Source organism: Delphinus delphis, chromosome 8 (assembly GCF_949987515.2).
Source record: "Delphinus delphis chromosome 8, mDelDel1.2, whole genome shotgun sequence".
NCBI classification, from domain to species: Eukaryota; Metazoa; Chordata; class Mammalia; order Artiodactyla; family Delphinidae; genus Delphinus; species Delphinus delphis.
The window spans coordinates 34,066,379-34,092,498 of NC_082690.1; the positions used below are offsets into that span (position 1 = coordinate 34,066,379).

General features: G+C 35.3%; 1 protein-coding gene across 1 annotated transcript in view; it reads left to right on the forward strand.

The window, feature by feature from the left end:
- The window catches only part of PGR (progesterone receptor), a 98,737-nt gene that overhangs the window by 56,813 nt on the left and 15,804 nt on the right, over positions 1-26,120 (forward strand). Inside the window, exons 4-6 of the mRNA XM_060017219.1 lie at positions 13,373-13,678; positions 23,331-23,475; positions 24,963-25,093. Of these exons, the coding sequence (XP_059873202.1) occupies positions 13,373-13,678; positions 23,331-23,475; positions 24,963-25,093 (582 nt within the window). The remainder of the gene's footprint in view (positions 1-13,372; positions 13,679-23,330; positions 23,476-24,962; positions 25,094-26,120) is intronic.

The window sequence follows — 26,120 nt, forward strand, 5'->3', positions numbered from 1 at the left end:
TATGCAGGAATCTTTATAGTCCTTTCTGGTGTCCAAGGTCTTCTGCTAGTGTTCAGCCAGTGTTCTGTGAGAACTGTTGCATCTATAGGTGTATTCTTGATGCATCCGTGGAGAGAGATGAACTCCATGTCCTCCTCTCTTTCGCCATCTTGAATCTCTTATAGTTTATTTTATACATGCTAGTTTGTACCTCTTAATCTTCTACCTCTATGTTGCTTCTCCACCCTTTCCTCTCCCTACTGGTAACCACCAGTTTGTTCTCCATACCTGTGAGTCAGCTTCTTTTTTGTCATATTCACTAGTTTGTTGTATTTTTTAGATTCCACATATAAGTGATATCATACAGTATTTGTCTTTCTCTGACTTATTTCATTTAGCATGATACCCTCCAAGTCCATGCATGTTGCTGCAAATGGCAATATTTCATTCTTTATGGCTGAGTAATATTCCATTATATATATATATACCACATCTTTTTTATCCATTCATTTGTTGATGGGCACTTAAGTTGCTTTCATATCTTGGCAATTATAAATAATGCTGCTATGAACATTGGGGTGCAAGTATCCTTTCAAATTAGTTTTTTGTTGGGGTTTTTTTCAGATATATACTCAGGAGTGGAATTGCTGGGTCATATGGTAGTTCTATTTTTAGTTTTTTGAGAGAAGTTCATACTGTTTTCCACAGTGGCTGCACCAATTTACATCCCCACCAACAGTGTACAAGGGTTCTCTTTTCTCCACATCCTTGCCAGAATTTGTTACTTGTGTTCTGTTTGTTGATAGCCATTCTGACAGATTTGAGATGATACCTCATTGTGGTTTTGATTTGTATTACTACAATGATTAGCGATGTTGAGCATCTTTTTATGTGCCTATTGTACATTTGTGTTTCCTCTTTGGAAAAATGTCTATTCAGTTATTCTGCCCATTTTTTAATGGGGTTGTTTGTTTTTGATGATGAGTTGTATGAGCTGTTTATATATGTTGGATATTAACCCCTTATCAGTCAAATCATTTGCACATATTTTCTCCTATTCAGTTGGTCGTCTTTTCATTTTGTTTATGGTTTCCTTTGCCATGCAAAAGTTTTTAAGTTTAATTAGGTCCCATTTGTTTATTTTTGCTTTTATTTCCTTTGCTTTAGGAGACAGATCCAAAAAATATTGCTATGATTTTTGTTCAAGAGTGTTCTGCCTATGTTTTCTCATGAGTTTTAGGGTTTCTGGTCTAACATTTAGGTCTTTAATCCATTTTGAGTTTACTTTTGTATATGGTGTTAGAGAATGTTCTAATTTAATTCTTTTAGATGTAGGTGTCCAGTTTTCCCAGCACCACTTATTGAAGAGAGTGTCGTTTCTCCATTGTATATTCTTGCCTCCTTTGTCATAGATTAACTGACCAAAGTGCGTGGGTTTATTTCTGGGCTCTCTATTCTATTCCATTGATCTCTGTGTCTATTTTTGTGCCAGTACCATGCTGTTTTGATTATTGTAGATTTGTAGTATAGTCTAAACTCAGGGAGCATGATTCTTCCAGCTCTGTTCTTTCTCAAGATTGTTTTGGCTATTTGGGTTCTTTTGTGTTTCCATACAAATTTTTAAAATACCTTCTAGTTCTGTGAAAAATGCCATTGGCATTTTGATAGGGATTGCATTGAATCTGTAGAGTACCTTGGGTAGTATGGTCCTTTTCACAATATTAATGCTTCTAACCCAAGAACATGGTATATCTTTCCATCTGTTTGTGTCATCATCAATTTCATTCATCAGTGTTTTATAGTTTTCTGAGTACAGGTCTTTTACTTCCTTAGGTAGGTTTATTCCTAGTTATTTTATTCTTTTTGATGCTATGGTAAACCGGATTGTTTCCTTAATTTCTGTTTCTGATAGTTTCTTGTTAGTGTGTAGAAATGCAACATATTTTTGTATATTCATTTTCTTTATTTAAAAATTTTTTTCTCTGTCACCTCCCATTTTATCTTATTCTTTTTTGTAATTTATTTCATCTTTTATTTAATGTTGTGTTTCTCTTCTTTGATTTCTTGAAACTTAGATGCCGCTTTACCTTTGAAATACAGTTGAAAGGATTGCTTCAGGCCATTTCCTACAACAATTCTGACTCTAATTTGTATTCATCTGATTTTTAATTTTACATTCCCTTTTTATCATTTCTAAAAATATTTTTGCTTAAATTCTGTACAATATGCCTACTACTTACTACACATTTAAGTCTATATAATTCTATCTTGGCCTGCTATTGGACTTAGTAATTGTTAGCTGGTTCCCCTCAACTTCCTTCCTTGTTTGATTTTCCCTTTATAATTTGAGCTAGAAGACATGAAATCTCAGCTATTTGATTTGGTATGGAAAGAGGGAAACAGTGGTTGGGGACATAAATGTAACTTTGAAAGGTGTACACAGCTGGTTTGCAGACATTTGTGACCCAGACATTCTACTATGAAATATACTAGACCTTCTGCACTAGATTATGTCTTTTACTGAAGGGAAATTCCACTTAGATTTATTCCTATTATTCAAGAAGTGGAAGTAATATTGCAGGAAGCCAGATTATTGTTCAAGCCTTTGTGACAAACAAGTTTTTTTGTTTCTGTGCAATTATTAACTTATTCAACAGAATGATTGAGTATTACTATATACAAGGGACTGTGCTGTCATCAAGGAGCTTACGTTTTCGTTGAGGACAGAGGTAATTACCAAAATAATTATATAACATAAAATACTGTAGCCTGATAGAAGATGATAAATGTAAAGAAGAAAAATAAAACAGGGAAGCAGGTTTGAAGATGTTATGGTAAGTGTACATTTGTCTCTGCTCAGTCAAATACAATCAGTAACTCCAAAATAATTCCCAGTTTTCCATTACTTCTCTCTCCTCTACCTCTTGTCTGGTCTTCAAATTTAGAAGACCAGGTCATGGGGTAAAAGTAGTTGGTGTGACCACATGGTCCTTATTCAGTTGGAATAAGGACCATGTGGTCCTTATTCCATGCAGTCCTTTTACCTTTCTATTATGAAAATGGACTTAAGGACTTATGTTCTTTGCTTTCCCTGTAGCCTTCATGTGTGCCAAGTGAAGTGCCTCTCACCCACCACTTTTAACATACATTAAGGTGTACTACATGGATTTTGTAAATGTTTCTGAGTTCTGCATTCTATTCTGTTGATCCATATATCCATTCCAAGAAACTATTAATAATTCAATAGTTTGGTTTAATATCATGTTTGGGTTATGGTAGTATTATTATAAATTTTAATACATAGCATGGCATATATTAAAATCACAGTTGCTCTTTTAACAAAATTCTCTTGGCTACTCTAACACACATTTATTCTTCTCAATGAACAATAAAACTATCACTTCTAATTCCAAAAAACATTGGATTCTGATTGAAACAGTATAAAAATTATGTATTAATTTGAGCAGGATTGACACTTTAAGGTTTCCAATTCAGGAACATATGCTTTTCCTTAATTCAAATTTTTGTTTTGTGTTCTGTGACAGCATCTTACAGTTTTAATACAGGTCCCATGCTTTTCTTCAACATATTCTTGAGTATTTTATAACTTTCATATATGTTGTGGTAGAATATCTTCTATTTTTCAAGTGGTAATTATTAAAAGTGGTAAATCTAGTGATTTTTATAAACTTATGCTCTTTCTAGCCATGTAACTAAATTATCTCAATACGTTGATAGGTTATTAGTAATCCTTTGAGTTTTCTAGATATATAGTCATTTTATCTGAAAATAAAGTATTTCATTATTAATATAATGTTTGCTGTTGGGTTTTGATAAATAGTCTTTATATGTTTATCTCTTTATTTTACTTTGAGGTTTGTTAAAGTAATGATGACTCCTAATGTGGCTTGCAGGATCTTAGTTCCCTGACCAGGGATAGAACCTGTGCCCCCTGCAGTGGAAGCAGGTATTCCTGACCACTGGACCACCAGGGAATTCCTGACTGAGGAATTAACAAAAAGCCTTTACATTAGTTTCCTATTGCTGCTGTAACAAATTACACAAATTTAGTGGCTTAAAACAACACAAATTTATTATCTTACAATTCTGGAAGTCAAAAATCTGAATTAGGTCCCAATGGACTAAAATCAAGGTGTCAGCAGGACTGCATCCGTTTGGAGGCTCCAGGGGAAAATCCATATCCTGGCATTTTCCAGCTTTAGAGGCTGCCCAAATTCTTTGGTTGATAGTTCCCATCGATGTTCAAAGTGAACAACAGTCAAGTCTTTGTCAATATGCCATTTCTCTTAATCTGAATCTTCTGCTTCCCTCTTTCCACAAGTACCCTTGTGATTCCATTAGGCCCACCACGGTAATCCAGGATACTCTTATGTGTAATGTCAGCTGATTAGCAACTTTAATTCCATCTGCAAGTTTAACTTTCCTTTGATATCCAATGTAACATATTTACAGGTTCCTGAGATTATAACCTGGACATCTTTGAGGAGCTATTGTTCTGCCTTTCACAGCCTTTTTATCATCTACTGGTAAAAATCATGTGATTTTTCCCCCTTTGATCTGATATGATGAATTATCGTGGTATATATTCAATGTTTAACCAACCTTTTCTTAGAACAAGCTCTATTGAGACATAGTATAGGGTTCTGTTTTTAATTCTGCAGAATTCAACTGCTGATGGCTTATTTAGAATTTTTAGCTATATAATCATAATTCAGTTTAATCTTTATTTCTAATATGATGTCTTTAAGGTTAAGGTTGCTTCATAAAATCTACAGGGAAGGTTTTGAGTTTTTCCTCTACTTTAAAATGGTATCAGAAATTTTTTGTTGATAAAGAAGATAAGACTTGGGCTGTGAAACTGGTATCAGAGCCAATTTTGGTAATTTATATTCTACCATAAAACTCTCCATTACCTGAATTATCAAATTTATTTCAGGAGAGTTGCACTTAATATTTTTTTTATTCTTCTAATTATTTTAGTATATGTAATTATATCTCCTTTATGATACATCATATGATACATTTTTCTCCTTTTATTTATGGTTTACTTGACCTTTTCTTTATTATTAATGTCTTAACTGAATGCTTATTTAGCTCATTTGCTTTCCGTCTTTTTCCACAACAAAATTATATACTCCTATGTGTATATTTTTTATATTTGACTGCATTCCATGTTTTTTTTAATATTTATTTATTTATTGGCTGTGTCATGTCTTAGTTACGGCATGCAGGATTTTTCACTGTGGCGCGCGGGCTCTTTGCTTCTTTGTGGTGCACGGGCTTCTCTCTAGTTGTGGCATGTGGGCTCCAGAGCACTTGGGCTCTGTAGTTGCAGCATGCAGGCTGTCTAGTTGTGGCATGTGGGCTTAGTTGCCCTGTGGCATGTGGCATTAGTTCCCCGACAAGGGATCGAATGCAGCGTCCCCTGCATGGCAAGACAGATTCTCAACCACTGGACCACCAGGGAAGTCCCCATGGGTTTTGATTTGAAGTGTTGTCTTCTTTTTGTTAATGTCTAGACAATTAATAACTTTTACATTAATTTCCTCTTTGATCAAGAACTTAATTAGAAAAGTGTGAAGTGCCAAGTTAATTAGTTAATTTTGATATTTTTAATGATAATATTTAATTTTTAATGATATTTAAGAATATAGTAAGCTTTCATTTTTTAACAACTTATTAAGGATTCCTTGTATATATTTTATTTTTAAATTCTCTATATCTGTGCTTATTAATTATCCTATTTACATACAAAATTTGAAAGAAATATATGGGTATTCCCACTTTGTGTTTTTATCAAGTTTTTCTTTTTTGAGGATTTTTCTGTTTTAATTATTTGACTAGTATATTGTTTGCTATTAAAGGCATATACTTATATCATCTTTGAGGGCAGAGTACCTTTTATCCTTTCTTAATATCCCTACTTTGTCTCATTTTAATATCTTTGGACTTGAATTCTGTTTTATCTGTTATTACATTTTTACTTCTGCTTGCCACATTTTGTATTTTCCTGCTTCACCTTTCTCATCTTTTAATTTTCAGCTTATTTTCCTATGTTTTTATTGTGTTTCTTGTAAAAACTACAAACAGAATTTTGCAACCCAAGCTGACCTTCTTTGATGTCAACAGGGAAATTTAGTCCATTAATATTTGTTGATATAATCAATATATAAAATTTTTATTTCTTCCAACACATGTTCTGTTCAGTGTGTGTGATACTTCCTCATTATTACCTCTTTTCCCTTTTCTTACTTTGCTGGCTTGGTCATATTTCTTTTCATTTCACTTTCCCCATTCAGTCCTCCTTGTTAAATTGGAAGTTTTACTCTGCTTTTCCATTTTGCTAGTGCTTACATTCCCATCCTGATGTCATAAGTAAATCTATATTTCTCTTTTATTATATCAGAATTAAACAGTAACTATGACTGATCATTTCACCAATTATTTTATTAACACATACTAAAGAAGTTCAGAAACTGTTTTCCCTCTCCTCTCCAGTTTTTTGCTAAAATAGATTTTTATTATTAGGCTATATTTAAGCTGTCATTTCTAATATGTCTCTTCTCTCTCAAGAACCTTTCTTAACACTTGTCTGATAAATTCCTACTCATAGGAACATCATCCATTCAGATTCAGTCATATATACTGTAAGAATAATTATGCAATACTTTATCCTTTCTTTGCATGTTGTTTGAATGTCATATTCTTTCAGTTTTTCCAGGAAACTTCTAGCTTGAATTTAGGGTCCTCCATTCCCTTGTACAATTCTGTAGGTTTTCTGATTTTCTATGTGTCCCTTAACAATATTCTTGTTTGTTTCGACTTTGAAGGCTACTACATACAGTTTAGCTATAAACATTCTTGCACATGTCTCCTGGTGTTCATGTGCAAGAGCTTCTGTAGTTAAGGTATGCCCTGATTATAATATATGTTCATCTTGGCTTTACTAGATAATGCCAAATTGTTTTCAAAGTAGTTTTACCAGTTCACACCCCATATCAACTCTGTATGAAAGTTCCTTTTTGTGTGTCTTTGCCATTCTGGATAGGTTGTATTTCATGGTGGTCTTAATTTGCATTTCTCTGGTTACTAATGAGATCAATTGTATTTTTCTTGCCTATTTCTATTTTTCTACCTCTATAAAATGTCTGTTCATGCCTTTTCTTTCTGATTTATAGGAATTCTTTGTGTATTCTGGGTATATATGTTACAAATATCTAATTATAGGATAAGAAAGAACAGCCTATGTGATAAAGTGGTATTTGGGCATAAACTGAAGTGAAATGAAGAATAAATCTTGCAAATATTTAGGAAAGGATAATTTCAGGCAAGGGAAACAGGGTAAAGACCTGAGGTAGGAACATATTCAACAAGTTCCAAGAACATGGGCATCAGTATGGATGGAGCTGGGGAGACTGTAAGAGAGACTGTCTGTGCAAGATTATGTTGGGCCTTGTAGAGCTTGATAAAGAATTTGGACTTCATTCTAAGTAGGCTGACTGGTCACTGAGAGCCTTGAGCCAGGAGTAAAATAATCTGTAGTTTTTAAAGTCTCACTCAGCTGGGTAGTGGATAGACTGTGGAAGTACAAGGAGGAAAGCTGGGAAATCAACCAGCACATGTAGCAATAATACAGCTCTGATGATGGTGGCTTAAATTATGGTGGAAGAGTGGAAATGGGGAGAAATGATTGGATTGGGGTTATAATTTCATGGCATCCACCAGGATTTGCTGATGAATTGGATATGAAGTGAGAGAATAAGTGAAGTATCAAGGATGACAGCAGAGTTTTTGTCTAGAGCAAGTGTGTAAATGGAGTTAAAAAATGGAAGCTGCAGTTCTGGGGCAAGTGTCTCAAAGTTTTGTTTTAAACATATTAAGTTTTGGGGGGTGTTATTAGACATACAAGTGGAGATACTGAATAGACAATTAAGATAGTTAAGTCTAGAGTTCCCAGAAAAAGTTGAGGCAGGAGTTATAAATTTGTAATCATTCCATATCTATGTGACATTAAAGATATAAGAGTAGATGCTAACACCTATAAAGAGAGTGTAGCTATCTAAGAGAAGTCTGAGGACTGAGCTCTGGAACTCCAAGACTTAGAAGTCAAGAAGATGTAAAAAGCAAGCCTGAGAGACTAAAGGAGTGGCCACAAGAGTGAGTTATGTGGAAGCCAAGAGAATAGATGAAGGAAGTGATGAACTGTGTCAAGTACCACTGATGGTTTGATTAAGATAAATACTGAGTATTGACCATTGTATTTTGACCAGTGGAAATCATTGGTGCCCTTGCCAAGAACAATTTTATTGGAGTAGGGAGTAGTAGAAAAACCTGACTGGAATGGGTTCAAGGGAGAATGGGAGGAGAGGAAGTAGAGAGAGTAATTTCTCTTCATGGGGTGGATTGTGCATAAGAGGGACTATCATGCAGACAAGAGGGCAGACAATTTCAGAGAAAAGTCATTGAGTAGGTGAGAAGGAATAAGATTTAGTGCTGAAATGGTAAGAGCATACGCAGTTCATGCGTTGTAACAGGAGGGAAGCAGAGTATAGGGGTACCAATATTATACATTGATTACAAAGAAAATGTTCTCCAGATGGATCTCCTCTTTTCCTAAGCCTCAAAAAATCAGTTCCTCTGCATCTGATTCCATCCTCAAAATGATGTCCATCAGATTGAATGAAAGACAACTATTAAGTCCTTCTCCCCATCTTCTTATACCCCCATGCCCATCCCTAGCATTTGAACCTGTCTTCCCTCCTTCCCACAAAACAATGAAAGCTTCTGAAGATAGATGCAGTGGGGTGGGAGAATAGTGGGTGGGAGGTGGTTACTGGGCCCACACACCTAGTTTCTACTTAGGTTACCAGACCACCAGGTACTGTTATTTTTCAGAAGTACATGAGTAACATTGCAATACAGAGTCATTCTAAATTTTTACTGAATTCTGAGTACTTTTTGCCATTATCTAGTTAATCAATCAACAATTATATAAAATTAGATAGATTTGTTTGTTATATTATTTAATAGTGATTTTTATACATGAAGACTAGGAATCATTTCTTTGAAAGACTACCTTATATAAAATCCAGCAAATCAAAAAAACAAATCACATTGCTGTTCACATTATCTTTTTAGTACTCTTCCTGTGATATTCCTTTTTCAAGATCTAGGTTAAGTCAAAATAATAACTTCAATAGCTGAACAAATATTTATTAGTAGTCCACTGTATGATAGATGGTTTGGAAAGCTTCAGATCTACATTGGTAAATAAAAGAGACCTGGCCCCTATCCTCATGGGTCAATTAGCCTAGCAGAGGAGGAGGCTGTGTGCTCTGAAGGAAACAAATGCAGCAATAGAGAATAACTACAGAAAGACATAATAATGTATTCTTTCATTCATTCAGCAGAGATTTATTGAGGCACTGCCGGACACTGGAGAGAATATACAAAGCTGACAAAGAGGTGGTATCTTCTCTGACGATCACTGTCAAGAACAGGGGAACTTTTTCATTAACCCTCTTCTTCTCTTAACATTATCTTCCCTTGGGGACTCTGATTTGTATCTACAAATGTGTATGTGGTTACAAAAATTATATATCTAAATTTTAATCTAATTTCATCCTCTTTGGGGCTCTGGACCTTAACTTAAAGTTGCCAGTTGTGATAGAATTAAAGGAAAACAATACTTTTTATATTTTACTCTATGATGAAACAAAGGCAATTTAAAATTAAGATTGGTGCAGATGTACATGTGTCTTTACAGTTCCTATTTTATATAATGTCAAGAGGAGCTAAGGTTAACTGTATTTTTAATAACAGCTAGTTATTTTATTTAACTTGCTAAGAGAAAAATCAGTGACTGCATTGCTTGACAATGGAACTAATGAGGTCCAAATCATAGGCTTGATCTCAAATGCAAACCTCATAGAGAAAAATATTCTAAAGTAGTGTTTTCCAAACTGTTAATCTCATGAGATACTAGCAGGTTTTTCATCAAGTGAAAAAGACAGATATACTTGGGAAACACTATATATTCATATTATTCTCTTAGAGATCCATAATCCATACAACGTATTGAAGGTTCTGAGATACAGTACTAAGTAAGGTAAGGATATCACTTTAACTTTTCTAATACAGCATTGCTTAAACATATTTGACCATAGAAGGCTTTGTCGTTTGTTTGTTTGCTTGGGTTTTGGAGGGAGGAGAAAAGAGGTGATTAGGAACACTTTTTAATATCAGAAAATGCAAACTAAATGAAGTTACAGTTTCCCTTCCTCTCTCAATTCTTTCTGAAGTCACAGCTAACATTAGTGAGTGTCTGCTATATGCCAAGCACCACATACTTTTACACATTATTTTACCTAGGCTAATGGTGATATTGTGAGGTAAATGCCCTGTTTAATAGGTGAGTAAACTGATACTTGGATAAATAAAATAATCCACCCCAGATATAATGCTTCTAAATGATAGGATTCATACCCAGATATGACCAACCCAAAGTTCATTTTTCCCACATGCCACATGTTCATAAGCTGTAGATAAATGGAAGAGTTATTACATCTCTTAAGATTTATTTTGGGAAGACCAAACATATTCATTGTAGGGGGTGGAGGGTAGAGGTGGCAAGATTGTAACAATTTAGCACTTTAGGAAAACATCTCTTAATAATACTTTACATTTATTCAATTCTTTAAGTTAATTTTCCTGATGTGCAAAGTTCTCCCTTGACATACACTGCTTGATTAGCTCCAGAAGAGTCACTAGCCTGCAGATTTAGAGAAATAAAGCCTATGTGAAGGGGCAGCAGTGTGGTCTAGTGGAAAGACCATAGTCTTTCCCTGACCGTTCTATTTAATGTCCTGTTCCCTCAAGTCACTCTCTGTTACATTACACGTTTCACTCATAGTGCATACTATCGTGTGGTATTATCTTACTCTTTATTTGTTTGCGGGACCTCTCTATCTTCCCACCAGAATATAAGTCCCATGAAAGCAGATACCTTGTTTGATTACTCAGCTGTAGTTTCAGGACCTTAAACGGTGCCTGGTACATGAAACCACTCAATCAGTGTTTTATGAGTAAGTAAAAGAAAGAATAAAATAAATTAACCCTTGATTAATATCTCTGCTTTGGCATTTATTATCTCTATAAACTTGGCCAATTACTTAGCTTCTATAAACCTATTCCTCATCTTTAAAATGGAAATGCTAGTGTTTATTTCAAACCCTTGAGCTGCAAGTTAAATTACATAAGATAGATATGTAAATGATCTAGTTCAATTGTAATTCATCCTTCAACTTTGCTTTTATCACATGTTCCCCTTTTTTTCACTGGGACTTATGAAAAGACTGGATCACAAGCAGAAATGTGAACATTTCTATATTAATTCAAACTGCATTATATATAATCAGCATGTTAGGAAATTGGAATTTATTTTTGGTGTAAGACTTTTTACACTGAACAAAATGTAAAACATTTGCTTTAGTTTTCAGTAAGAATCCATGGTTTCATAGTGTAATCAAATCCTGATAAAACCAGAACTGAAAGGGCATAAAAAAGAGAAAAGGGGTTAAAGTAAATGAAAAAGAAAACCATTTTGGAGTTATTATTGGGGAGGGAAGGGGCTGATAGGATGTATGTCTTATTTTCTGCTAACCACAGTATTTTAGGATTGGAAGGAATCAACCTTTGTGCTCTTTCCCACAATCTTTTGCCTAGACCTCTTTTCCAGAATCCCACCAAATGACCATGAAGTCTCCGCCTGAAATGCCAGAGAGATTGTGTGAGAAAAACTTTGGACTTCAGAGTCCACATAACCCAAGCTCTATCACTCTAACATTGGGCATGCCATCTTCTTGACTCTTCATTTTCCCAAATTACAAATGGAATTAATAATACCTACTTGTTGTGAGGCATAAATGATACATATATAAAATTCCTGGCATATAGTAGATACTCCACAAATATTACTTCCCTTCCCTCTGGTAACTCATTCCTTCCCCAGGAAACTTGTTTGAAACATCTCCTTAAACATTTCTGGATGCTTTCTATATATTGACCCCATGGCATTTGTTTCTCTGTCACCTATCCATTCTAACACAACTTTGGAGGGGGGTGGTTTATAGAACAAGTGTAATCCTTTTTCTTTATGACAATACTTGAGCTCAGAAATCACAAAGGCAAATGCTTGCAGAGACCAGGCAGGTAACTTAATTGGGCAGAGTGACCTGATTTAAGAAAATTGACCAATGGCCTACTACCAGTTTGTGGTAGGAACGGGGACATGTTGGAGTGTCTGTGCCCCATTCAAAAGCAGAAGCTGTAGCTTGGCTCTAACAGATTGTCGCCACCCAGCTAATTCAGAGATGCTTTCATAACTCTGGAAAGAATTGTGTGAGCCAAACAAAACATGTCTATGAGCCAGAACAAGGATTAGATACAGCAAACTGCAGCCTCTGCTCAGATGATTGCAAACCATTATCAAGCCTTCCTTAGCCTTTTTTCCTGGCTTAAACAGCACAGACACTTGATACTGTTAACTAGCCCTTGCCTGTCATAGAGCAGGTGGGAGCTGTAGTCCAGCCTGCCCTCTGATCACCCCAAGGCACCTGGGAGCCAGCAGTGGCCCAGTTTTACATCTTGGTCTCCTTCAACCAGTCCTCATGAGGCAGATTTCTACTCATCTCCCTGTGTCAGACTGTTTTTCTTCCTAACACACGACAATTCAGCAAAATAGAAATTCTAGAAATTGTCCAGAAATACCAATGTGGCCTGACCAGCACAAGATGTAGACTCTCTCCTCCCTTAATTTAGAAATTAGATTCTTAACTTTGGGTCCTTATATCTCATAATAGTCCATGTATTGATTTCAAGGAATTTCAAATGATCATGAGTCCGCTGAAATTGTGCACAAGATTTTGTGGGGTTTGCATATGTATATGCATATCTTTTAACAGATTCTTAAAAGAATAAAACTCAAAAGGAGATTCAGCATCTACTAAACACTATGTTTTAATTATGTAGTCTGTAGCATTAACTTTGGGAAGGCAGTCCTGTCAGAATATTGACCAACACTGAGCTTGGTTTCTGCTAAAAGCCATTTGTCTTTTCTACGTGTTACTGCGAAGCTCCATAACCTTGCATGGGATACTGGTGTAATTACCCACACCCATCAGCCCAGTGAATGCTGGTGTAATTAATTCTTTAATCCAAGTCTGAGACCTAACATTTTTACTTATTGTATCTCATTTTATCAGATAGATGCCAAAGCCTATAATGCTATAATTTTAAGAAAAATCATTCTCTGCTGGAATATTTAGTTTCTATGTATTTATATTACCTTCCTTTCTTTTTTTCTTCTCTGTAGGTCGAAAGTTTAAAAAGTTCAATAAAGTTAGAGTTATGAGAGCACTAGATGCCGTTGCTCTCTCACAGCCGGTGGGCATTCCAAATGAAAGCCAAGCCCTAAGCCAGAGAATCACTTTTTCACCAAATCAAGACTTACAGTTGGTCCCCCCACTGATCAACTTGCTCATGAGCATTGAACCAGATGTGGTCTATGCAGGACACGACAACACCAAACCTGATACCTCCAGTTCTTTGCTGACAAGTCTGAATCAGCTAGGCGAGAGACAACTTCTTTCAGTAGTCAAGTGGTCTAAGTTACTGCCAGGTAATAATTATTTGTATATAATAGCATGTAATAAAAACTTTACTATGGCTTTTTACTAGTGGGTGGTTAAATAAAACAGTCTGTGCAATAAATTAAACATAGTGTAAACAGGGTGTTTTAGTATGTGTTTCAGCAGTTCAAAATATTTATCTAGGACTCTATATTACATGTTACTTGTCTAGGACCCTACTGTGTGCTATGGAAATACAAAAGACATAGATAACATTTTGAGTCTTGTTGATGAATCAAGACTTACATAATGAAATAGTTACAGATTAGCATAAATCAATATGTTAAACCATAGATAATATAGTAGTTCAGAAAAAAGACAAACTGACCATCTTCTTAGAAATGTCTAGTTCATTCCAAATCCTAATTTAACCAACCTCACATGGTTGAAAATAAAACTGAATGTACCTATGTACAAATGTACAAATGTACAAATGTAACAAATCAAAATAGTATTGAGTATAGCAGAGTATCTAAAGCCAATTAAGAAATAAAATTCCTAAACATAAACAAATAATTTGGACATAGAAAAACCTCCAGTCACTATTTTCTCGAATTTATACCTAGACAGTGAGAATTTGGCTTATATCATCATGAAAGGATTTCAGTCATTTTATTTATAAGCTACTTTTGCTCTCTCAGCACAGCTCCATAGGAGCCAAGCAGTTGAAAGAGTTTACAGGGGTGCAGTTCTCACCTGGCTAAATCTTAGAGTGCAAAGCCAAGAGAATACATGGGTAGTAATTACTTGTGGAGGCATTAATCCCATAATTAGAAATAGAACATTTTTGATCTTTGTGTCCTTTTCCAAAGTTACTTTCTCTTCACACCAATAATATCCTTATACTCCTTTAGACCAGTTTATTTTTCCAATATCTGATTAAGAATTATACATAATAAGCCATTTTAGTCTCCAAGTAAATTTAATAGTCTTTTTAAAAAAGAATTCATTTCCCAATTTGCCTTAATATTATTTCTCAGTTATTATTCTACCTGAAAGGTTTGAAACACTATAGATGAATTGTTATTGAAAATTCAAGTTTACATGAGACAGAAAGAAAAATAGATTCCTGTTTGTTGAATCTTTTAAAAAACACATGTTGAGAAAAGTTAATTAGATTCAGTATTCTGGTGAAGATAAAGTAAAATCAAAAATCACAGTGCCCAGGTCCTTATTAGCTTCATTCTTGCTGAAAAGCCTTGGACAGGTAATATTTTTTTCCACTAGAAAAGTTCTGAATTTTTTTTTTAAGTTACTGTAAAGTGGTTATCAAATTTGATAGACCTTTATTAAATTAAAATATTACAATAACATTGGCGAACATTTTCTATTTAAAAATATGAGTGTTTGGTTCTTCCCTGGTGGCGCAGTGGTTGAGAGTCCGCTGCCGATGCAGGGGACACGGGTTCGTGTCCCGGTCTGGGAAGATCCCACATGCCGCGGAGCGGCTGGGCCCATGAGCCATGGCTGCTGAGCCTGCGTGTCTGGAGCCTGTGCTCTGCAACACGAGAGGCCACAACAGTGAGAGGCCCGTATACCGCAAAAAATATATATATATATATTTATATATATGTATATATATATAGAGAGAGAGAGAGAGAGCGAGAGAGAGAGAGAGAGAGAGAGAGAGGGAGAGAGAGTTTATGTGTTTAAACTTTTCTGTTTTTCTATGATTTGGAAAAGGTTATTTCTTTGATGTTTGTTGATATAGTTCATATTTCTTTTGTTTGCATTTTGTACGTTCTCTATTGTTTAAAAATATTCTACTGTCATTGGCAAAGTTAGAAAATAAACAGTCATAATTCCAACAATAATTTATTCATTTTGGGGAAGAGCTAAGTGAGCGTCTTAAATTGAAACACTATTATCTCTCTAGATTTTTTATCCCCACACACCCTCAAAAAGAGTGAGAGAAAATCTTTACATTGTATTTGGTGGCAACATTTTTAATGTTACAAAATGTAATTTGTGTGTAAGTAAACAAGAATGATGGCATCACCAGTATTACATGTACTGTTTTCACTAACTGTATAATAAGGGAAACATTAGGATTATTAAAGTATAGTGTGGCCCATGGTCTTTCAAACCATATTTTCATGGTCTGAATTCTGGGAATAACTCTAATGAATGATTAAAATAATCAGTGAACTAGAGTGACTATATTAACCTCTGTGAAAGGACTCTGAAGGACACATATATATATATAAAGTAATCTGGTATACCATTAGCTACTCAAAAGCTGTCAGTTGACTTTAAATCAGAGTACAGTTTTATTTACTTGATTCACTCAGTAAGTGTCTATTGCATACTTCCTGTGTGCAAGACTTAACAATTAAACAGTGGTGTTAGAAAGAGAAGCCAGAAGGCTGAGTGCATGGTGTGAATGCATTTTGGTGCAGCACATCCTAGCATCTGGTCATCAGTTTTGTACATAAGAGGAACTTGTTTTATCCATTCACTCACATGTTACTGGTCTGTGAAAGATGGCCTTGGTTAAATGAAGCTTATTAGAAGTCAGTTTACTTATTTACAGTGAAAAAGAAAGATGCTGCTAGGAAAACATGTAGGTAGATCAGGTAATTCTTTCACAATAGGAAAGTGTAGTTGGGAAGTCAGCTTATGATCAGATTTCAGGCCCTCTGAGGCATAAAAGGAGAAAAATCTGCCTTGAAGATCTGGGTGAAAGGAATCATGGTCCTAAACTAAACAGGGACAACACTTCTTCACAGGATCATATGTTCTCTGGTTAAGCTCATTTGAATAGCAGACCTGTAGGGATTTGAAGTTAAAATACTGTATATAATAAGTGTTTGCTCAAGAAATAAAACTTGTAGATTATATGTGTTTATCCAAATAAACCAATGCCCTTTAACTTTGCCAAGAAAAAAGATAATATTAAAAATTTCTCCGGAGAAAAAAAGATCAGCTGCAGAATGATAATCATTACCAAGGTGACAGCATGCATGAGGGCCTCAAGGCATGTATCTGCAGGTCCCTGAGAGGATTTATGTTGCCTGGTCAGGGATTCTCATTTCACCTTTGTCTATGCTTTTCTTTTATCTTGGACCTGTTACAATAATTGCATTGTATTTAACATTGTTCCCATAGTATTTCAGAGATATCTTTGTTTCTATTTAATGGAGACTTGCAAGATACTTCAGCCTAATGACAGTACATTTACAACCGGTCTCTTAGGATACATTGCCTCTGACATATTGTACCTATACATGAATGATTTCCCATTGACATTTAGCTATAATTTCAGTGGGTAATGTTTTCTTATTTGAAACTTGAAGCAATACAATATTTACAAAATTTAAAAAATGAACAAGACATATTCCCTCTGTTAAGGAACATTCAATCCAACGGAATATAAGACACCCAAACAACTATACAGTTGACCCTAGTACAATGTGGGAGCTAGGGACACTGATCCTCCGAGCAGTCAAAAGTTCACATGTAACTTCACAGTGAGCCCAGTTCTGCATCCACAGGTTCAGCCAACTGCGGATCATGTAGTACTGTAGTACTGAAAAAAATCCTGGGTGAGTGGACCCAGTTCAAACCCATGTTGTTCAAAGGTCAACTATAGACGTATGTGAAAGTGGCATAAGATACAGATTTTTAAAAATGGGGACAGAAGAACATTTTTGGCTTCAGGGACAAGAGAAGGATTCAGAGACAAGGTTTCAGTTAAAGTACACCATGAAGGAGAAATGAGACTCTGATAAATCGTGGTTAAGACAAGAAAGCATTCTGGATAGAAGGAATAGTGTGGCTGGTGGTGTAAAATAAGGAAGTCATGAGGTATGCTTGGCAAACAATGAATTAGACCAGCATAAGAATAGTTCTCAATCTTTTCAGGTGTGAAGGTCCCTTAGTAACATAAAAAAATGTCATCATACCTTCCCCCACGGCATAGTAATTAAAACTTTTAATAGCTGTTGATTGAGAAAAAATACATTTGTGCATATGGTTTCTCAAACACTACTGGCCTCCTGGGGGTTTCATCATCCAAGTATTAAGAAACCACTGACAATAAAGTTATATTGGGGAGAGTGGCAGAAAGTAAATTTAGAGGCATACATTATGGGCTGAGTCAGGGTAGGCTTTGGAAGTTAAATCATTAAGTACTCATTCCCAGTCCAATTTCATCTTTAAATATTCTTCATCCTGTATATTAATACATTGTAGCAGAATTGATGTGACAGAGAGGTTTGCGAGAAATATTTCCTTTTTATAAATGTTGTCTTGATTCTTCTATTTAGTTGGTGAAAAAAATCTATTCAGGTCAATGCTTTGACATTTTTAAACATACCTTACTTCTTGGTCTCAGCTAGCCAGACTACTTGCAATCATCAATATCAGAGGACTCGAACAGTCCTTTGGTTTTCTGCCTTTGAAGCATGCCAAAATATCTTTTGAGTCAGTGATAGGCATTGCATGTGTGACAAAAGATGTTTTTCTCTCGCCCCAAATCAAGTGAATAAATTAAATTACTTTCCCCAACAAAGTGATAGAAAAGAAATGAGATTAGCCTTCTAAGAGTAAAGTCAGGCTTTGATAATACTTTTATGAAGACTTTAAACAATGATTTTTCTGATATCCTATTCCACTGACATTTCTATTGCCAATGTCGCCAAAATGTTTTACTTATCAAATCAAATGAATACTTTCAGCCCTTAACATGTTTCACATGCCTCTGGGGCCATTGCCAAAGTAACCATGTCTTGCCGAACCTCCTCCTTTGGCGTTCGTCACTTGCCTTCCAGACAGATATGTTTCTCTCAATTTACATATCTCCTGTTTCCTTTGTGGATTTGTTCTGCCACTCACACCATGAATTTAGCATTTCCTGGTTCCATCTTATATTTCATTAGTTTCTCAGTCTGCAAGGCTGGATGTGCTCACTCATGGCCTTGTTTTCAACTACCACTATATTCCGATGACTCCTAATTACATGGTACCAACCCAGACCCTCTACGGAACTACTGGACCATATATTTCTACTGCTTATTACACATTTCCACCTGAATGAACTTCCAAGCCAATATGACCTTCTGCTCCGTGAGCCTAAGGCCTTTTTCTGTATCTTGAAATGGCACTGCAGACAGAATCTTGATTATAATCCTTGGCTTACTTTTCTCCTTCACCTCCTGTCTAATTAGTTATCAAATTCTGTCACCTCTGCTTATTATAGATAAGATTCATTATCCACGATATTTACACTGCTACTGCCTTGAGCTAGTTTAGGTCCTCGTCATTTTTTCCTAGATTTCGGTCATAGACCCCTGACTGACACTATTACCACAGTTTCACACTACCCCCAAACCATACTCAATTCTGCCACCAGAATCATCTTTCAAAAACAATTATAATCAATTATGTTATTCCCTTCCCTTTCCAGAACAAAGCCAGAGTTCTTAGCCTTAGTACCCCAGGCCCTTCTGTGATCTGCTTCCTGAGTTTGCACATTTTCTCTCACTCTCCCACTTCAAGCACCTTAAGCTTCAGTTCCCACAAAGCTCTTTGCTCGATTTCCTGCCTTTCTTCGTCCATATTGTTTTCCCTACCTGGAGGCCCTTCTTTTCTCCTACATCTTCCCCGGCTAGTCCCTAACTAGCCTTCAGGATGCTAATCAACCTTCCCCTAGAAAGATTTTCCTGCGCCTTCCCAGACTGAAGCCAAAGGCCCCTTTTCTCTCCGAGCACTTCACCCTTGCCTTTGTCAACCACACCACTGTCACGCTTCAGTAGTAATTATGTTCTACTTATCTGTCTGTCTCACAGACTACAAGTGTTAAAGGCAGAAACAGCATCTTTCTAGTCTTTATGCCGAGTTGCAAACATAATGCTTCATCCCAAACAGGTGCTTAAAGAATATTTATAGAAATTTAAATTTTGGAATTGGTATGAAAGAACTATGCTGCCTTAAATCATTACCCATCATGTCCTTATTCATAATGTCATCATACATATGTTGGTGATTACATTTATTGTGCTGAAGGTATTTTGTGTTCCTTAAAGTTCATGCTTTGTGTCATAAGGTGCTGAGGTAGTTAGTGCTCTGCCCTTGTTGTAGATTAACTATTTCAGTATGAGACAGTTTTTAGAGGAGCACAGCCTGTATATTTTATTGAAACTCTGGAATTAAGCCAGGAGAACCTAGGAGGTCATATAGGCCATGTGTTACTGTACACTTTCTTTTCAGTTTTTTCTTAGGCATTAAGGATTGGACAGCTTGTGACAGAAATTATCAAGTCAAGTCACTTTAAAGGAAAGGGCATTTTTCTTTACTACTTGTTGAACACAATTACGGGTCATCCATCACTTCTCTGTGTGAAGGTTTTCATTTTGATCCTCATCTCAAATGTACTGAGTTTACCTGATCATTATCATCAATGGGAATTTGATCTCAGTGTTCCCGTCTTTGTTTCAGTATAAAGTAATGAATGATATTACAGTTAATGGTAAAAAAAAAATTGCACTTCTGTACCAAGTATGTTCAAGTCAATTTAACATTGTACATTTATCTCAGATAAGCCCTCTAAAAGGGGGAGTAAATAAAGCTATTTTCTGAGTTGTTTTCCATTCTGTTAAATAGAAAGAATATACTTTCTGCTATAAATATTGGTAATTTCATAAGTTTTAAGTTATTTCAGCAAGATTTGCCTTTTATATTATAATATACTAAAAATAGACCAAGTCTATATGTGCCTCCCTTGAGGGGGTCTTGCTTTGCAAAAATTAGGAAAGTTTATTTATTTCTTATCAAATGATCCTAAACTTGGTGGAAGAACTAATTACTATTACTATAAAATATTCAGTTTACAAGTGGCATTTCTGTATTAGATCTATTGTATTGACTGACTCATAATTTTTTTAAAAAACAGAGAGGTAAAATATATAAACATGAACTTTAAGATGTATATATGGCATATGAAAATAAAAAGAGAATTATGAAAATTGCATGCCAAATTTTTCTTGGCTAGTTATTTAGGGAGTCTTTCTACACCTGAATAAATCAGGATGTAAGCAATAAACACCAACTCTATTAATTTAAAAAAACAAAAACAAAATGCCTCTGGCTATTAAAAACAAAACAAGGATGAATTGGGAGATTGGGATTGACATATATATACTAATATGTATAAAATACTTAACTAATAAAAACCTGCTGTATAGCACACAGGGAACTCCACTTCACTGTACAGTAGAAACTAACACAACATTGTAAAACAACTACAACCCCCCCATGAAAAAACAGTTGAGCTTCACCAAAAAAAAAAAAAGAAAAGAAAAAAATAATTTTCTGAAAAGACATCAGGGATTCACTGAATAGAAGCTAGAGGACAAGTCTGGAAAGTAGGCAGAAACCAAGGCATCTCTGGAGGGCCAATAAACAAATCATAAATGTCCCCATTGGATCCCACTGTCATTAGGCACTACCACCATCACAAGTAAAGCCTAACCATATGTTAATCTTTGTTTTACTATTTTTTGCTTCAAAGTCCAGGTAGTAGGTGTTCCACAGATCAAACCTAGATCACAAGCCCAGGGGAAGAGGCCTTAGCCAACTTCCTTGATGGGAAAGTGGGGGACTTGTGCTCACTAAACTACAATCAATGGGAAACTCTATTTGCATAGAGGAAAAAAGGGAGGGAGAGAAGGAGGCAGGGGAGAAAGTGAAACACTGAAAAGTCACCCTCCCCCCAAAAAGGGGGCAAATATCTGCTATGGTACCACTATTTATGAATATGTGCTAGGGTTGTTTTTGGTTCGTTTGAGACTAAGAATTTCTAGGAAGGGAATAGCAGTCTTCCTACTATTCATTCGCATGAAGTAGGGACTATCTGGAACGTATGGAGAGAAGATAGATAGGCTTTTCTGCTACCTGCCTTGAGACAGTTAACTGAATCAGGAAATAAATTTCTTTTGCCCTTGAGATCTAAGAAATTAAGTTTTGCTTTGGTTTTACTTTTGAAATAGGCCATTTGTAAGTGGACTTCAGTGAGACTTTTTGAAGGAATAGACACTATTTAAAAAGCTGTACAGAAAGTGGTTGAGGTTCCTACCAATACACTTGTTTTTCTTTACACCTTTAATGAAATATTTCATTCACTTTTATTGTTTCAGGTACACATAAATTAAATTTTATATCTTTTGCTCCGATAACTCCTCATACCTCTAATTCACATGTATGTGGATATCCCATCAGTCCCTCAAACAGGTCCAAAACTTACTATTTTTTCTCTAACCTGTTTCTCCTCCTTTATTTTGTCTCAGTAATGCTGTTATCATCACCCACCATTCAAGTAAAAAAACTGAAAGATCTATTTGACTCCCTCTTTCTCCTACCTATGTACTATCACTTGCCAGATTTCTTTGATTTTACTCTTTAAACATTTCTCTGATGCACTCTATCTTCTCTACTCCTACCTGTTGACTTATTTCAGGCTTTTATCATCTCTCACCTGGACTTTGGCCATAGCTCCCAATTTCTCTCCCTAACCTCAGACCCTTTCCCTTGAATCCATCCTCCACATGGCTACCAATGAGCTGTGCATAATATAAATCAGGCTATATCACTCCCATTGCTCCTTAATAGGAATACAAGACCATCAACGATCTGACCCCAGCCCATGCTTCCAAGCACCCCTTTACCCCTCCCTCCTTTAAGCCCATCAGTGCTGAGCTGGTCATCTTCCCCCAAGCGGGCAAAAAGAGAATTAGAAAGAGATGGAGAGAAAACTTTGACTGTGTAAGTGAAGATACACTTGCCTTTTCCCTGCCATCCTTCCTCTGCCACCAACACCAGAGAAAGGTCTAAAAGAGGGAGGTTGTGAAGGTGTGAAAGACCAGAGCATTCACACCACACACACACACACACACACACACACACACACACACACACACACAAACACACCCATACCCACAGACTCTAAACCTCTTAAGCCATATGGGAGTTTAAAATGAGACTGGATTAAGTTTCAGAAAGCAAAAGTGACCAGAAAACTATGGAATCTACCCAAAATTTAATTAAGGATTGTTAAAGAAAAACTAGATGTAGCATAATTGAGAGCAGTGGTTTTACAAAATAAAACCAATTTATGTTTAAATCCCAAAGAATTAAGATTCCTCCACCAACTGACTCTAATCTGTTCAGGCATTATTTCTGTTTGGGGGCAATTTTCCTGATCTTCCTATTGCCTGGTGTATTCCCTCTTACCTTCTCTATCGCAATACTTATGTGCTTATCTCTCCTGTTGAGTTGCAAGCTTCTTTTAAGGGCAACGGTTGTGTCTTACTCATCTTCATAACCGCAACATTTTACCACAGTGCCTGGCACACAGTTGGCTCTCAATAAATGAGTGTTGCGTGAATGAATGATAGATGTTTGATTTAATTAGTGAATTCCCAGAAATGCTAAATCACAGTGACTAATTTTAATAAATTCCAGAGCCTCTTCTTTTTAGTGTTTCAGACTCTATTATTATTTCCTGCTTTTTTGTGTAAATATATTGAGATTGAAAACATTATATTACATTACCCTACTTACATCTATTTTCAAATTTTTATTTATTTTTAAGATTTTTGACAAAGTGATTTTTGTGATCATTTTATATGTAAATTTATTTTGTAGGTTTTCGAAACTTACATATTGATGACCAGATAACTCTCATCCAGTATTCTTGGATGAGCTTAATGGTATTTGGACTAGGATGGAGATCTTATAAGCATGTCAGTGGACAGATGCTGTATTTTGCACCTGATCTAATACTAAATGAGTAAGTAATAACTTGACATTTGTTGTTATTGTTATCAAAAGTATATACGTAGGATAATCTTGAAAATTACATTTCAACAGATGATCACACCATCTAGTGTCCTAAATAATAGAATGTTCCTGAAAGGTTTCTTAGAACTACCTCAGGATATAGCATTAAATGACAACATTAATAAAATTGTATTATTTTATCAGTGATTTGACATTTGGAGCTTTTTTCTTTTACTTCAATAGTTGTCACAAATCAAAATTTTTTAAACTTCAAAAATGTATCAAGAAATATACTTAAAGACAAAAGTAAATATTTAGTTTATCCAATTAAAATTTTTACATTGGTAATAATGAAGATAATGAATTAAATGAGGAATATTTTTGCATGAAAGTATTGACTTACCTTCAAAAAGTAAAAATATTATCTCTCTTCCTAGAGGAAAACTTAGACTGGTAATTTATTTAAAACATTGAAAAATAAATATTGAATTCAATTTGCTTCATTATATTGGAATTAGTGTAATTAACTTTCTACATGTAACCTTAAACTGAGTAAGAATCTTTTCATGAAAATATTTATACTGTCCTAATGGTGCATGCTGACTCAGAATTATATAACATGATAATTTATATTTGGATAAGTCTTTACAGATTACAGGTAACTTTCATATATTTTATTCCATTTTTTCCTACAATCCCTTGAAGTTGGTAAGGAATCATCACCCTTTATTTCACAGTCCAGGAAACTGAGGCAGAGGAGATTGCATAATTTGCCAAAGAATCTTAGCTCTTCTGAGTCAAAATCTAGTTTTTTTGTCCGCTATTCCTGTTCACTTTTTGACTAGCACAAATATTACAAAACAGTACAGAGTTGAGAAAATGCCTTAAGTAAATTTCCTCAACATTCAGAATTTGTGTTTGTCTTGTCAATTATTTAATGCTTGTTAATGTTGTCTTTTCTATATCACCATACATTTCCTCTAGAATAGTTCACAGTGTAACTATTTTATACTGGATACTCTAAACTGAGTGCACTGAACTATTCTATACTATTCAATTTCTGTGAATTGAATTCACTCTCCCATTGGATTGCACACAAAATTTTATTTGTGTTTTTCACAGGAAAAAAATCAGTAAATAAAGTATTTCCTGAGTGTTCCTCAGCACCACAAATTTTTCTTTTCAACTCCCACAACTTTGCTCTCCTTTCTTGGTTTAGGTTTTTAAAATGTGATAATAAAAGTGAGAAACAGCATTAATCTCAGTTAATGTGTATTTAATATAATTTTCTAACTTCAAAAATCCAGTATTGTGACTAAATTTAGAAGACATTTAAAATTCCAAATATTGAGTTTGTTTATAAAAAGTCATTTTCAATAAGTCAGGTAATTACTAAATCTCATAATCTCTGATACATTACATAAACTGGCTAAGCTACTCTGTGTTTTTTTTTCTTTTCCTGTTGCTTTTTCTTTTGTGTGTTGTGTGTGGTGCAAGACAGCGGATGAAGGAATCATCATTCTATTCATTATGCCTTACCATGTGGCAGATCCCACAGGAGTTTGTGAAGCTTCAAGTTAGCCAAGAAGAGTTCCTCTGTATGAAAGTATTGCTACTTCTTAATACAAGTGAGTGAGCATAAGTAACTTAATACAAGATATTTACTTTCTTAATTTTTAATTCATTAGGAAAGTTTCAAACAACAATATGATCGTATGATTACACATGAGCTATGAATCTTAGATAATAACTGCAAAAGAGAAACATCCATAGACTATAATAACATTACTTCATATTTCTCAGGTTTTACCTATCACCTAATATTAAAATAGCCCATCAATTAAGCCCGTTTCTATCCTTTTTAGGTAAAACATAATTAATTGCCTTTTTCATATCCATCCAATTAGATATTATAAACTAATTAATATTGCATAAACACAAACTATGCTTCCCTACATCCCCACCTCACAGAGGATTTACTCTATAAAACCCACAATTTTATTTGTAACTATTCTCTTTATGTCAGGATAGGCTAACGGTCATAACACATAACTGCAAAGATCAGTAGCATAGTACAATAGCAGTTTATTTATTACTCACGGTCAGTCCAGTGGGTTGGCAAGAAAACCCAGGCTCCTTACATCCAGGGGCTCTACCCTTTTCATTACCTTGGAGTCCTCCATTGGATCTGACTAGAAGATGAGCACTGCATAAGAAAAGGTTTAGAGATGAGACCTTGAACTGTCTGCCACCCACATTCTATGGCTCACCTTAACTGCAGGAGAGGCTGGAAAATGCACCCTAGTTGCATACCCTGAAGAAAAAGGAAATGTTGTACTATAGAACAGCATTGGTAACCAGAAGGATGGGTAGATATCCATTGATTCTTTAATACACAAAGAACACATGCACCTCTGCTTCAATGGATCTCCAAGGGTCTGGGAGGGAAATTTTTTTTAAATTGCTTCTAACTTTTACCCTTTTCTGTGCCATTTCCATGCACAGGTAGACTCAGCCTTTGAATGCCTGAACTGGCCCTTCCTTCACTCATAGTGATTTGAAAGGAAACCACAGAAAGCTAAGGTCTTAGGTAGAAAGTGAGCCAATAGTTTCTCATCAATGATTGTGCAGAGACTTCCTTCTAATGGCATGAAT